The sequence below is a fragment of the Thrips palmi genome, unplaced genomic scaffold, assembly GCF_012932325.1.
Source record: "Thrips palmi isolate BJ-2018 unplaced genomic scaffold, TpBJ-2018v1 HiC_scaffold_3, whole genome shotgun sequence".
In the NCBI taxonomy this organism is placed as follows: Eukaryota; Metazoa; Arthropoda; class Insecta; order Thysanoptera; family Thripidae; genus Thrips; species Thrips palmi.
Window position 1 is genome coordinate 9747075 of NW_023144630.1, and position 15752 is coordinate 9762826.

Here is a 15752-nt window from a genome sequence, read left to right on the forward strand (position 1 = left end):
CACAAATTTTTAAGAATGATTTTATGCAAAAACTAAATTGATTACTCTTACTGAAAAAAAAACAGTTAACAACAGGCTTCACTATTTTATTCACAACATATTAGAAGCACAGAAAATCACAATTGAGAAGACATTAATCAAGATAGGTCTCATGCTTAACCAAACACTTGAAGACTGAGGCTGCGAGCAAGGCTTGAGAAATTACTTCCATTGATAGAGATGGGCAGTGAAGCAGTGGAGGGCTGGTAGGAAAGGCGTCCCTGCAAAGCAAAAGAAAGTGAAGGAAAGCAAACCAAGAGGGACATGATTATGAAAAAAATGACAATTAATACATTTTAGACAGAAACAGAAGGAGAGTTCAAAGGGTTGGGTGGGTGATCTGAGATATCAGAGAGTTAAAGAATGACGGCAGGTTGTTATTGAAGACTTAGCAAAACAACGATGATCAAAAGAGTCCAGCCATCTCGTGTAAAGAGTTGAGGCATCGAGTTGAGGGTAAACATGTTTCACATGACAAGATATTTGGAAAATAAGGTAGTTGTTGCTGTCCACATTCCTTTTCTGGTCATTTACCTTTTAGATGGAAACAGCAGGTTATCTCGAGTGGAAACTGATGCTATAGCAGCTGATTCCCTGAGGCTCTGCATCCAAGGACAGTCTCAAACATCCTGGCTAAGCATTGGCTACAACAGCGACAGGATTCGCGACCTGGAACACACAAACAGAGCACGTCATTGTCGGATCAAAGCAGAAAATGTCACAAACAGCCTGCAGTTTTGCAAAAGCAAAAAGTATCGAATCGGCTCGCAACAGGCTCAACGACAAAGGAAGGTTATGGCAAAACGCAATGTTGAGTGGTATTAAAAAGCGAACGCAACACGAGCGATATCTAGATTTGGCGTGCAAAAACGAGGTTGAGAAAGCTCATTGGCAGGCGAAGAGGGAAGCAAACTGTCAGAATCGCGAAGGAAACTGGCAAAACTCACCCCGGCAAATGTAAACAAAGTCCCCAGTGCGAGCGGAGGACGAGCAGAAAGGTGATGACGTCACGCCCCCGGCTCCTATTGGTTACTGAACCGAATCATTATTCACACTCAATCAGATGATTTTCGGCTTTCGACTGTTGTTTGTTTTCGAACTTTGTAGTTGGTTTTGAAGTTTTGGCACACAAGTTTCAGAAGATAGGCCTTCGTTTCTCTTCGCGTTCTAAAGGACTGTTGTTGTGTACTTGGACTTGGACTTAAGTGACTTACGTGATGTCCCACCGCTGTTTATTATGCCATGACACATTTTGGGGACGGAAGTTCTGTGGCAGAACTTCCAGTGAAGTGAACAGTGAACAAGGATTTTACCTGACTACAAGATGAACGCCCTGGCGAAAAGCAGCACAACATCAGAATGGATTTGGATGAATCTTTTCCCCCTAGCCGCATTCACCCGTCACATCACACCTCGAGGCTTTCAAACTGTAAGTGATTTCATGTGAGGGCTTCTCCATGACTTCATGAACTGCATGGTTGACTGATTTCTTGACTGAAAGAGTGACTTTCAGTCTGCTATCAAAGCAGTCCCTACAATCAAGACTCCTCAATTTCAATAATTATTCTCGGTTTTAGGAACATTATATCTGAGACGAGTTTTTTACTCGTTCTTTACACACCACTCACTAACATACAAAACTCTATGTGAAGAGAACGAGTATTGTGTTCAAAAATGAGTTTTGGGGGGACATCTTTCATCTCAGATCTGACAGCATGTGGGAAAATGAGAGTGGTATCAAATGAAAGATGGAGTGCCAGTCGCTAGATCGTAAATGAACTTTTTTTTTGCTTGCAATGAGAAATACTGAGAAAATGAGCATGAAAGAGAGACGTTTTTAGTGCATTATGTGAAACTAACCTCTTTTCAAGTGTTTGCATCTTTTGATATAGAACGCCACTGGAACGCAAACAACAACGACAACGACCAGAGATCTTTGGCCAACAAAAAACTAGGAGGGTATTTTCCAAGTGACAATGGATAATTTTGAGAAATTCGGTCATAAAGAAACATCGTTTCACGCTAATCGTGATATAGTCTCAGAACTGCTAGCGGTTTCTTCCTAATGAAAATTTCTTGGCAGGTGTTGCATGGGTTATGTTGGAGATGAGAGACGAAATAATAAGTTTCATTTTTTTAAGAAATGTGTCCTTCTGAGGGTTTTGGTCATGGAAAAAGCAGGTTTTTGGCACGGACTCACGGAATCTAGTGTAAATTCGAAATATCGCGATGCATGGATGTTCCCTGCCTGAGAGGAGAACCAACCGGAAGCGTTCGTTGAAATGCAAAATTACAAATCGTCAGAGGACAATTCATGTAACGATCAGCGACTGGCACATCAATCTAGCTTTGTAAAGAACGAGTCCCTCCCATGTGATATCAATTCTTTGATGTCTTTCCTTCTTGTTAAATTATGTCGTTGAAGAACGACATTAATTTTGTTTTTTAAAGGCATATCGTTTCTTAAGGGGGGACCCTGGTGAAACTTTCAAGTAGGCTTTAAAATAATCCCAGAAAGTTGAAACTTTGCTTGATTATTAGGTTCATTATGGTGAGTTCATAAAACAAAATTCAATCCAAAATGTTGAACGGTCTCTGAGAAAAGTGGCTTTTTAGTGTTTTTTAGAGCGTTGGGAAAAATCTTCCTGCGTCTTTCATTAGAACGGAAAGTCTTGAAAATTTTTTTGGGTTATCCTTAAGATGTTAAGAAGAGATTTTAGTGACGGAATTTTCAATTTCATCTTCTGTCCTGAGATATCAATTTTCAAATTTTAACATTGAAAAAAATTGAATTTTTTGCCTTTTTTTGAAACTTTTAGGTGTGTGTTGAAAAAAGTAGGGCTGATATCAAGATTCCGTCACTAAAATTTGTCGATAAGTCATCAATGAATAGAGTCCACGCAAGACGACTCATATAGGTGTCAACCAGGAACGCAGGAAGTCTTTCTACGACAAAATTTTTTGTCGACTGAGCAAAGCTGTGAAGTTAAGAGTATAAGCCAACGACAACTGATCTCAATGTTATTTCTTTCCAAATGATGAAGGAACTACCCACATAGTTTAAAGGTGTTAAACCTGTTGAATCTGAAACCTTCTATGCACATTTTTATCTATGAACTTTAAAAATACTATTTTTGGCAATTTTGGTCGTTTTTTCACCAGGGCCCCCCTTAACGATTTGTTCGTTTTGATATGGTTCCATTGTATTTCTACGAACTGATCCTATTGGAACGATGATTTATCCGTATTGATAGTAGATGACATTTGTTGTTTGTGAACGGTTCTTTATTCGTTCTCCCTAGAACGACTTAGGGTCGTAAGTTTACGGAACTATTGTTTTCAATTTCTTCGTAACTTTACGATTAATTGGCTGAGCGATAGCGAAGCCAGTTACTCCAGTGCGGTTGAAAAGTTTTGTCTGTCTGTGTGTCTGTCTGTGTGTGTGTGTGTGTACACTACTCCTCCTGAACGGCTCGGCCGATCTGGCTGAGATTTCGCAGGGTTATTAGGTATGTTCTTGGCTCGGCACACGCGAAATTTCACCATCCTAGCTCAACTGGTTCAGTTTTTATAGCCGAAAAACACCTTAAAAACGGCGAAAAATCGAGTTTTCTGTCGGTAGACCTCTCCTGTCTGGATGAAAGGGGGGTCTGGGGGGCGGAGCCCCCCAGCCTCAAAAAGTTGAAAAGTTACAAGGGTCAAGATCGTGTAATTTGTAGATGAAGCACCTCTACCTAGAATGTAGGGGGGTCTGGGGGGCGGAGCCCCCCAGCATGCAACAGTTAGAAGTAACTGATGGTGGGCAAGCATTGTCTGCCGAAGGCAGCCTAGCGCCGCAGGCCAAGGTAGGTACGCCAGGCGCGGATTGGAGGAACAGGCAGCGACACATCGCGAAGCCTGTTACGACAAGACGCGGTCTGGCGTAAACCTACCTTGTTTTAACAGTGTATGCTGGTCTTCTGGCCTACTGTGCAGTGACGAGGTAAAACACGTGGCGCAAGTGGCTCGATTACCGAGAAAACCCTTTTATTGCCACAAAGAAAACAAGAAGAGCAGTGAGCCAGTTTAGCACCATCGCGCGCATCGCAAACCGACGTAACATGAGATGCCTAACGACTTTGATGCCGTGTCTCAAGTTACCGCGGTCTGCGGCATCGCTTTTGTTTGCCTCCATGTGTGCTCAGGGCGTTCAAATGCCACCACAAGCACGATTCCTTGAAATGGAAACCACGCCAACTGGTAACACATCCCATTCGTAATCGTCGCGCCCGTTTCCTTTAAATACAAATGAATGCCGTCCACTCAATCAGCTTCGACTTGACACCGCAGCAACATGATCCGTTCCCTTCTCCTTGTCGTGGGCCTGGTGGCGGCCGCCTTCGCAGTGAGTACTTTGCTGCAGTTGCCACAAAATCACGATTGAGCTACGTTCTGAATGCTTGCCTCAGAATCTTAACGATAACATGTGAAAATCTAGCCCTCAGAGATTGTCGGTCGATTTATGTAGTTGGTCTAGTTTAGCAGCTTCACAAAGCTGCCTTACAAAACGAATGTTTACCAGTCTCGAGCGAGAAAATGTTTGTGACGTTCTCACATGGTGACTTTCGGTGGGTCATCAATGCAGCTCACGCAACAGCAAGTCACTGCAAAATGTTCATTATTTTGAGCGCCAAAACACTCTTGAAAGATTTTTCTTTAGTAACATTTTTACTCCTTTTTTGTCTCTATTTGTTAAGATATAATTCCGTTGTACCGTTTATTGGACTGGTGTCCCTCCATTTTGAGCAGGACGACTACGCCTTCAACCAGATATACGAGATGGCCGAGCGCATCGAGGTGTGCCTCAAGCCCGTCAAGGACCAGAGCAGCTTCGAACTCCCCGCCGGCATGTGCCTGATGGAGACCCGCTGGAGCCTGGTGGGCGGCCTCGCCCAGGACATGGTGCCCGCTGACGTTGCTTCGTGCCTGAAGGAGAGGAATGTTCCCAACGACACTGTGGCCACCGTGGAGGAGTGCCTCGTGGACTCCATGGCCGTGCCTCTCAAGCCCGCACTCGAAGAGGTGCGTTCGTTGCAACAGCTCTCCAGTGGTGACGTCAGGGTTTCAGTGTCACGCCGAACGGTTATTCAGTCAGAACACTGAGAATCCAAACGCTATGAGTATAGCGTCAATTGGTGCAATGCCCCACTTTCCTATGCATTGGCATAGGGCAGTTTTGGTAAGCATTGCACCTAAGGTGCAATATGGCTGTGGCATTGCACGTGTAGTGCGATATCTCAGCGCATTGCACCATACGTGCTACATTCATAGCGTTTGGAATCTGAGTGAATTTTTAAAATATTGACTATTTGTCGGACGAGACCACTGTGAGTTGATTTGAACGGCATTTGCAGGCCGACTACTCCGCCGAGCAGCGCGACGAGATCAGCAGCCGCATCGAGGTGTGCCTGTCCTCCATCCCCGAGACCCCGTACGCGGATCCCGCCTCGGACTGCCGCAACCACGCCCTGGGCCATGCGGACGAGGGCTACCCCAAGGAGACCCTCGTCGACTTCATCGTGCCCTGCCTCGAGGGCAAGAAGATCTCCGCCGCGGTCGTGGCCCAGGCCCAGACGTGCATCGCCGCGTCCCTTGCACAGCCCCTGTGATTTCCAAAGGGTTTCTCTTATCTGTGACGTGATGCAATTAATTGATGTTATGCAGAGTAAAATTGGTTCCATTCATTTTTGGCCCGCAAAGGATAAGTTTCGATGTGATGTGTTTTTTTCCATTCGATTCCAAATTTTGTGGAAAAATGGAAAAACATCCCAAAAGTTGAAAATTCCTCACAGTTTTCGAGCAAACCCACTCAATCTTAAAAAAGGGGACCGACCGACTGAAAATTTTTATTCGCCCTATCGATAGGTCTAGTCGAGACATTTCCGAAACTGTGCCGTAATCGGGTCCCCGTCACCGGCAACATCCTCAAAATCATCAATGAAGAACCTATATCATCAAGAACCTATAAAGCCCCAATCCGACTGACTGACTCACTCATAGAAATGTTTGGGGTGAAGGAGTGGTCGTAGAGACTTGCGGTTTTTTCCATTCAATTCCAAATTTTATGGGAAAATTGGGAAAAATCCCAAAAGTTGAAAATTCCTCACCGTTTCCGAGAAAACCTACTTTATCTTCAGAAAAGGGGAACAAATTTCTCACCGTTTCCGAGCAAACCTACTCAATCTTCAAAAAAGGGGACCGACCGACTAAAAATTTTTATTCGCCTCATCGGTAGGTCTGGTCGAGACATTTCCGAAACTGGGCCGCAATCGGGTCTCCGTCACTGGCAACATCCTCAAAAAACGATTAAATAGGCCTAAATTCAACAAAATCCACTCAATCTTCAAAAAACGGGACCGACCGACTAAAAATTTTTATTCGCCCCATCGGTAGGTCTGGTCGAGACATTTCCGAAACTGTGCCGCAATCGGGTCCCCGTCACCGGCAACATCCTCAAAAACGACTAAATAGGCCTAAATTCAACAAAATCCACTCAATCTTCAAAAAAGGGGACCGACCGACTAAAAAATTTTATTCGCCCCATCGGTAGGTCTGGTCGAGACATTTCCGAAACTGGGCCGCAATCGGGTCCCCGTCACCGGCAACATCCTCAAAAACGATTAAATAGGCCTAAATTCTACAAAATCCACTCAATCTTCAAAAAAGGGGACCGACCGACTAAAAATTTTTATTCGCCCCATCGGTAGGTCTGGTCGAGACATTTCCGAAACTGGGCCGCAATCGGGTCCCCGTCACCGGCAACATACTCAAAATCAATCATCAATTGTCATCAAGAACCTATAAAGCCCCAAAATCCGACTGACTGACTCCCTCACTCATCAATCAAGAACCTATATAGCCCCAATCCGACTGACTGACTCACTCACTCATAATAATGTTTGGGGTAGGAGTGGTCGTAGAGACCTGCGGGTTTTTCCATTCGATTCCTAATTTAATGGGAAAATTGAGAAAAATCTCAAAAGTTGAAAATTTTTCACTGTTTTTGAGCAAACCTACTTAATCTTCTAAAAGGGGACCGAATGACTTAAAATTTTTAATCGCCCCATCGGTAGGTCTGGTCGAGAATTTCCGAAACTGTGCCGAAATCGGGACCCCGCCACCGGCAATTGGGCAATCATCATCAAGAATCTATATAGCCCCAATCCGACTGACTGACTGACTCACTCACTCAGTTCCTCACGCAAAGAAATGTTTGCGGTCAAGGAGTGGTCGTAGAGACCAAAGGTTTTTTCCTTTCACCTCTATCCTTGTCAAAGCAGTCTTCGATATTTTCCGGACCTTGTATGCACCCAATGACTGCCACAGTAGCCAATGCAATACAAGCTATCTGTTTGGGCAGTAAAAGTAGCCTTATTATATGGTCAAAAGCGGTTAAATAGAGCTTTCAAAGAAGCAGGACATTTACTTCCTTAAAAAATTTGCCTTTGGTCACCACGGGCTTACTGAAAATACTTCGGCACGCGCTCCACACATGCGGGGGTCTGGGGGCGGAGCCCCCAGCGAGCAGCGCGAGTCAAGAACCTATATATCAATCAAGAACCTATCTCCTTGGGCAGTAATAGTAGCTTAAATATATATATGGTCTAAAGCAGTTAAATAGACCCCCCAAAAGAAGCAGTACATTTACTTAAAAAATTTGTCTCTGGTCACCAGGGACTTACAAAAATACTTCGGTATGCCCCCCACTTGTGCGGGGGTCTGGGGGCGGAGCCCCCCGAGCGTCGCGAGTAAGATTCATAAAGACACAAGTTGAGTTATCTCCTTTCGCCATTTTGTGCAAAGGAGTTATGTGGACTTCGGTTGAGTTACCTCCATTTTCCGAAAAAATTTAGACCATAAAAGGGGCCAAGTTGATTTATATCCATTTTTCATGTGGATTTTCTCCTAAACTTTTAGGAATTGGGTCAAACAATTTGGTCTAATGATGAAAAACCATCCAGAGGCAAATAATAAGGTAACCTGTATTTGGGACTTTTTTTTTGAACTGTAGACAAAACTGTAGCCCGGGAAACTGCAGCCAAAAGTGACTAAGAACTACAGATTTAACTTTTTTGCGTCATCACAGTAAGATCTGCACTCCGTAATTGTAAAATAATCTACATTTTTACTGCAGTCCCTTTTGATTTGATGTGTTCAGATTCGAAAGTATTTCTGAAAGTAGTGAAGACTCAGTAAAAAGTGTAAATAAGAGCAATGCGGGGATACATTCTTAAAGAACACCTTGCACTGAAGTTCATCTTCAGTTCTGTATGACAACAAAAGGGTCCAAATATCTAAATTTCTAAAAAATTTGAGCTAAGTATGAAAAAAAAGTAAGGTCATTGAAAATTTAAAATAAAAAAAAAATTTTTTTTTTAATACTTGTATCTTAATTTATGGGTAAGAGTTCCTTTGTGTGGCTAAACTCATATCCACATGTCTCTCCAGTTTCCGACGGACCTTCGGGAACACCGAACCGAACATTGGCGCGCTCGGGAGCCGAACGAGTCGGACTTCACGGTTCCGAAACAAATGACGGTGTCGACTCGCTGATTTTTGTGGCGATATTTGTCGAAGTGAGCTTAGAGTGGTGGGATTCTGGCTGTGGCTTGTAAACATTCGAGTGTTAATGCCCATAAGATTGGCGATTTTTGCGTCGATTTTTGGCGATTGGGGGAGCCCGTGGCGCGTTTTGGCGATTGCAGCGCCCCTCTCGGCGATTCGGAGCACCCGGCGACACTGGCGCCGCCGGCCGAGACGAGCGAGCGGCAGTCGCTCCAAGATGGCGTCTTCAGCTTTCATGTTCGTGTCGTCAGCCAAACGTTTTAGTGTTTACTGAAAAAGTCTGGGCCGCAAACATCACGGTGGTTACCATGTCAGTTTGGAAGTGCTATTATCACAGAGGAGGTAGGTTTTTGGTTTGAAATTGTATCAGTTTCAGTTGTGGTTCCAGTGCAAAGTCGTCCAGTGTTCTGTGTGTATTCTCAGCACATTCTCTGTAGCTCAATACTTCTTATTATTAGTGCGAGTGCGTTGTTAGTTTTACAGAGAAAAACTCTCTTAGTGACGCAAATGTTCATTATTTCAGCAGTCGTGCTCACCGTGACGGCGACGGGCGGCAGCGACGCGACAGGTCTGGTCTGACTTAACCTCCTGCTCTGTACACAACTGTCCCAGAACTCCAAGCAACTGCAATGATGCTACGAACTGTTTACGGATTCCTATGGACCAATAAGTATGCAAATCAAATTTTTATTAAGATCTGTTTTTTGAAAATTTAACTTTGGTTCTGTGTAATCTGAGTTTTCTCTGTAATTTGTAGGATGTTGGGCGTTCAAGTTCAATTTACGGGTTTCAACTTAGCAGCCCGGGGGTGGCTTCACATTCACATCTGTCTACTGGTGTTCTAACATCTGTCCTGGAGTAACCATGAGTTGGCTGCTGAACGTTTCCGATGCTTGGTGAGTGTTTTTGAATCTCCATTTAATTTTTAACTTCAACTGTGTCAGGAGTTTTATTTCTGGTCTGGCCTAGTGAAGAGAATTGTTTTCATTATGAGAGGCCCCTCTGTGCACGTTTGTTTAATGTTGACCAGAGTAATGATTACAATTTGAAAATTTAGAGACCTGCTATCTTTAAACTTAGTCGAAGATACTGTATTGTGCCAATATTTGTCGTTTATAAAATTAAACATCTTGCGCTTACTATTTGAACGGAATTGGTTAAACTAGACTTTACTTTCTTTCTCCGCTTCTGGTTGACAGATGTAGAAGTTATGAAATTACACAATCATTAAAATACTTCTCTGGTAAATTTTCTAATGAAAATATATTACCAACAACAAGAAGTTTTACATAGCTATTTTTTAAAATAATTGGTAGATGTGCTCATGATTTTGTAATGACTGCAGTGCTGTGAAAATGCCTTAGTCTGTAGATTCTGGGTTGTGAAAGACAGCAAAGGAGAGATAAACCTTTTCCCTTCTTTTTCTAAGCGAAATCTATTTTTTTAAGTAAACGACAAGTACTAGCACATCTGCAGCCTATTCGACTGGATTTGGCAAGTGGCAACAGCCTCATTTTGAAAACGTAGTTAACTGTGGAATGAATTTATTTGTAAGACTAAATATTTGTTATACAGAACTTCTTCTCCCTTTCTTTGCCAGTTATTTATTTGTTTCTTTTTTTCCCTATCAAACAGATGCTGTAACACACTCACTGACAAATATAAGATTGCATGTTGCTTGGCTGGAGACTTGAGAATGGCATTCTTCACCATGAAACTGGACTTGACTTTTGGGGAAATAATTAATCCGTGTCAAATTCCCAATCAGTTTGCCAGACTTGCATTAACTTATCCATGCCTTGCTTTTGTTTCATTGCAGATAACCAACTACATAATTGAAAAAGGGGAATTTATGAAGAAAATTGTGTTTCGAATGTTTTGTATGGCCCGCTCTGTTGTTCATTAAAAATTGTATGTTATTCACCAGAGTGTTTGTTCAAGAAAACCTTTGCTTCAACATTTTTTGTCATTTATCACAGTGTTCAAAAAAACTTTTTTGACTAATTTAAATTGCTAAATCCACTTGCAGGCTGCGCAGCAGTATATTTTGCAGAACTTGGAAGTTTTGCAAAATTTACTGTTGCGCAGTATGCAGGTGGATTTAGAAAATTTTAAATTTTGTTGGAAAAGTAGTTTTGAAACAGTGATATTATTCTTAAAAGTCAACTTAAAAATGTACTAGAACTGCAGTGAGAACAAGGGGAGAACTGAGAAGGGAACTGCCGTAAAATGCAGTTGTCCAAAACTATAGTAGCCAAAAACTATAGTTGTCCGAAATAACTGGTACTTTTTCTACAGTTTAACTGTACTTTGGGCTTCACTCTTTTGCACTCCAGCAATAGTTAAACATTATTTTAACTGAATTAATATGTTAGTTTTAACTAGAGTCAGTAACACAAAAAAACAGTAGAATATTGTTATAGTGCAAACTACAGATCCTTCCACCCGGGTAAAAAGTCAATTTGGAGACAAGTCGGTTTTTTTCTTCTTCCGCTTTCCCGGGGTCAAATGTTTTTCGAGCAAAGTCAATGGGTATGGCGTACAGAGCCAACATCTGTTTTGCGATTGGGTATAGTTTTGGTCAAACAGTTCTAAATAAACCCGCTTTACGGCGAGCGTGGGAAAAATCCTTTAACCAAAAACCCCCGGTTTCGGTGCACTCCACAAAATTTGTCCTGTCAAAAGCCTTAATTTTTTACCAATGTTTGCTGTTATGCAATTCACGGCGTTTGCTGTGAACTAGTTTACGGGGGTTCATTGTGATCTCGGTTACCGTGATCACTGTGATCTGGCCACAGTAAACGCCGTGAATTGGGGCCTGATTTGCAGTACTTTGATGCTCAGCGGCCCTCAAATCACAGTGATTACTGTAGACCAGATCACAGTGAACACCGTGAACAAAAATCACAGTGAATCGCGTGAGCAGATCACAGTAAACGCTGTGAGTTGACCTACAGTGAAAACTGGTAATAAATTAACGGGGCGATTCCATGCCAAAACCCAAAGAACGTTTGGGAATTTATTTTCTCCGATTTTGATGAAAAACCTTTTTTTTGGGGGGGGGTTTTATCCCTAAAAAGACCCCCCGCCAAAGGGTTTTGCGATATCTCACCCCCTTTGGGGGGCGGATATCAAAGTTTAAACTTTAGTCAAAAAACATGATTTTTTTTTAAATTTCCTCTGTTCTGGCAGATTTTTTTGGATTTTTTTCCACAGTGTTTTTTACGTAAAAAGAGCTGGGGAACACGATGAAAACGGTTTCGAGACGATTGGGTGAAGTTTTGATGCCAAAATTTTTATTTTTCGTCATATTTTTTCGAAAAATTACATTCCCAAAAAAAGCTCATCTTTGATTTCGACCTAACTTTTACCAAATGATCTCCTAACATAGTGGAACAAAACCCTTAAAGGGTTGGTGGGCCCGCCCATAGGATCTGAAAAATCGCGAAAAAAAATTTTTGAAAAATCACCAAATCGCGTTTTTAAAGGTGGGGGTGGTGGTGGGGGTTTTTGCCTGCGCTGCGCAGCCGTCTGTTCTGGTCAACATCGACTTCCCCGCTCGGCGTGCGAAGGAAAACCACCCGCCAGGAGCGCATGTGAAGCTCGGATAGGCAACACTGCGTTTCCCAAACGCTATGAGTATAGCACGTATGGTGCAATGCAGCTGACATATCGCACCACACGTGCAATGCGATAGCCATATTGCACCTCACGTGCAATGCATCCCGAAAATGCCGTATGCTAATGGATGGCGATGGGGAGGCATTGCACTTCATGTGCAATGCTTTTGCATTGCACCCATTGACTCATAGCGTTTGGATTCTCAGTGAACCGCAGGCCAGAGTGCGCATGTGCGTGCTTGGGTTGCCTACCCTCTATACTATTTAAAACTAAGGGCTAGACCACACATGAGTTAATGAACTTCACTTGAAAGGCTAGACCAAATCAATCGTGTGTACAAGTCTATGTTTCTTCTGTTAAAAATTTTGAACAACTCATGTTGTAGACAGAAGAAAAGGGGGAAAAAGGGGGGGAACTCTAAAAAATTGAAAAAAGGGGTTTTTTTTTTCATTTGCGTACAAAATTAAAATTGAGTAAATAATGGGTATTTACCGTTCTCTAATTTAACTGTCCCCCCTTTCTTCCGCCTCTACAACATGAACTGTTCACCAAAGCTGACCACGGGTATACTTTGTCTGCGAGGCACAAGAGATGATTTTTCAAATTACTTTTATTCAAGCTTTGGTTACATAAAAAAGCGTTCAGTTGAAACCTACGGCATAACATAGTCAAATTTCATTCATGAAATGAGGTCGCAAAAAGATTGTTAACCAATGTCAACAATAGGCTGCGTCAAGTGGATGGCTTCCGATTTGAATGACAGTACCACATGCAACAGGAACGGGCTTCACCGGCCCACCTTGGGCGCACCGCCGCAGAAGACGCTGCCTTCGTCGTTGCCTAGAGTCCTAGATAGATAGAGTGATAGAAACGCGTTTTCCTTAAGTCCGGAATTTTGAAACTGATCGGTGGAGCGGATCTTCGCTCACGGCATCTAACCCGTTGAAGTTGGAGAGGTGAAGTGAGTCCGATTGTAGCTATTGCACTCCAAATATCTATAAGGAACAATGAATTGGCAAAGGTAAGTTACAAATTTAGCTGCATCACCCTCATTGGCTGAGCGATAGCGAAGCCCGTTACTCAGGTGGGGTTGAAAAGTTTTTCCTGTCTGCGTGCGTGTATGCGTGTGTGTCCGCACTACTCCTCCTGAACGGCTCGGCCGATCTCGGTGAGATTTTGCACACTTTTTGGGTATGTCCTTGGCTCAGCACACGCGAAATTTGACCATCCTAGCTCAACTGGTTCAGTTTTTATAGCCGAAAAACACATAAAAACGGCGAAAAATCGAGTTTTCCGCAGGCACATTACTTCTGTCTTGAAGAAAGGGGGTCTGGGGGGCCGAGCCCCCCAGCCTCAACAAGTTAAAAAGTTCCAAGGGTCAAGATCGTGTTATCTGAAGCATCTCTACCTAGAATGAAGGGGTGTCTAGTCTAAGGGGCGGAGCCCCCCAGAAAGAAACCAGTTAGAAGTAACCGACGACGGACAAGCCATTGCCTGCCGAAGGCAGGCTAGCGCCGCAGGCCAAGGTAGGTACGCCAGGCGCGGATTGGAGGAACAGGCAGCGAGACATCGCGAAGCCTGTTACGACAAGACGCGGTCTGGCGTAAACCTACCTTGTGTAGTAGGGAATCTTCAAAAGAAGACTTTGAGACTGTACTGAGAATCCAAACGCTATGAGTATACCGTCAATTGGTGCAATGCAAAAGCACTGCACATGAAGTGCAAAGCCTCCCCATTCCCATGCATTAGCATAGGGCAGCGGTTCTCAACCTTGGGGTCGCGAAAAATTTTTGTGGGGTCGCGGCGAGGTGGCCGGGGTCGCCTGGGGTCGCGGGGAGTTCCCGGCTGGCCGCCAGGCCAAGCACTGCCGAGAACTTAAATTCGCGGAAACTGGAAAACCCACTGCTTGTTTGTCGCTGCACGGACGTTTGGCGGTCTGCAAGCACCGTGAGCGAGCAAGCGGGAAAATCCTTCTCGGAAGGGTCTCTGCCGCAGCCATCCGGGTTCTGCTGCCATTTGCAACCACCTACTTAGCAGAGTCGACATTTTCAGATATGATCTGCATTAAGGACAAACATAGGAACCGCCTTGAGGTGGAGAGTGACCTACGGGTGGCGAGGAATTCCGAACCGCGCTTCTCCAAGATAGTCTCCAAAGTGCAGGCCCAAGGCAGCCACTGATCGTAACTGTGATCCCAATAAACCTGATATAGAAATGTCTATTTTTCTTTTTCAGAAGTTTATATAATTTTTTTTCAAAAATGGCTTGTTATTTATATTTTTTTTTTTTTTGGGGGGGGGGGGGATTTTTGGGGGTTGGGGTCGCGGGGGTCGCAAAAATTTTTCCCGGGGGGTCGGGGAATTTTTTTGGCCCCCAAATTTGGGGGCAAGACAAAAAAGGTCACTCTCCGACACTCCCGGACATTTTTTCAGTAAACCTACAGTTTAATTATTTTTCTGCAATTGTAGTCCTTTTGATTGTAAGTACAGAAAAAATAATCAGCAACCTTACAGAAAAGTGGTCTGTTGATAATATTTTCTGCAACTACAGTTATGATCAAGCAGAAAAATTTACTGTCCCATATGAAAAAGAAAGGCTCCAAAAAAAGCCCGAGCGGGGGCTATGTCCGAAAACGGTTCCACCGGACTGGTCCGGCTGACATCCAGAATGTTAGAAATCCGGCAAAGTTTCGGGTGTTTTCCGACGACTAGATTTGGACTCTTTTTGGACTAACCCGAAGCAAGGCGGGCGAGCAGGGCGGGCTGCTCCCCCCCGCCCCCCACCCTTCCCCTCCCTCCCGAAACCCCTCTCCTCCTTCGGAATCCCCTCCCCTCCCTCTGCAAGTGCAGTGCAGGCAACACTGCAAAGCCGGTGCACTTGACAAGCCGTTTTGAATGTTGAAAATTGGCAAGCCTGGACCCGAAATACTTCCGAGTTCGCTAAAATTTGGGGATTGCTGGCGGCCGAAGCGCGTTTGGGCAAACTGGAAGATTTCAGGTCAGGGCTTGCCAATGTTTAGCATTCAAAACGGCGTGCCACTTTTTTGGCAGCAAACTTGGCACCGGATTTGACTTACTAGTAATCAAATAGTTGATATGTAGGATAAAAATAATTTTCCCATGGAAGCACTTTTGGGACGAGAGTGCACGGGGAAAGGCGAATTATGAAAACCTCTCGCCCTCGCACCGCCCGCCCCTTTTGTGTTGGGGGATGCACACAGAACAGCAAGCGTAGAGTCACTAGCGTCCTAAACGGTCATCAGCCAAAAAAATTTTCAAACTAAAACACACTTCTTTCCCTCCAACTGGCTCGTTCCAGCACAAAGGGTGCGCAAGGCTGCAGCGCGAGGAGGGGACATGGCTTCAGCGCGCCGAGCGAGTGGACTTGACGCAAGGCAAACGCGATGCGTGCCCTTGGAGGGCAGCTAGAGACTGACGTTTTGCGTGCCGAGGCGGCCAAAAATTCCGAGTTTTCCGAAGGATAAGGCT

General features: G+C 44.0%; 1 protein-coding gene and 1 long non-coding RNA gene across 4 annotated transcripts in view; both read left to right on the forward strand.

Annotated features, from left to right (window-relative positions):
• Positions 1 to 4270: 4270 nt before the first annotated feature.
• The window catches only part of LOC117648003, a 68256-nt gene continuing 56774 nt past the window's right edge, over positions 4271 to 15752 (forward strand). Inside the window, exons 1-3 of one of the 2 annotated variants that reach the window (XM_034390074.1) lie at positions 4271 to 4423; positions 4828 to 5100; positions 5433 to 5780. In XM_034390074.1, the coding sequence (XP_034245965.1) occupies positions 4373 to 4423; positions 4828 to 5100; positions 5433 to 5687 (579 nt within the window). In that variant the 5' untranslated portion in view covers positions 4271 to 4372 and the 3' untranslated portion in view covers positions 5688 to 5780. Of the gene's footprint in view, positions 4424 to 4827; positions 5101 to 5432; positions 5781 to 15752 lie in introns of those variants that run through there. The other variant, XM_034390075.1, reaches the window with a different exon arrangement.
• LOC117648004 lies at positions 8831 to 10382 on the forward strand. 2 transcript variants are annotated; one of them, XR_004587848.1, is made up of 4 exons: positions 8831 to 8985; positions 9170 to 9313; positions 9401 to 9539; positions 10279 to 10382. It is a non-coding gene; the product is annotated as an uncharacterized LOC117648004 (long non-coding RNA). The 2 variants fall into 2 exon arrangements; XR_004587847.1 differs by having other exon boundaries at positions 8832 to 8985; positions 9167 to 9313.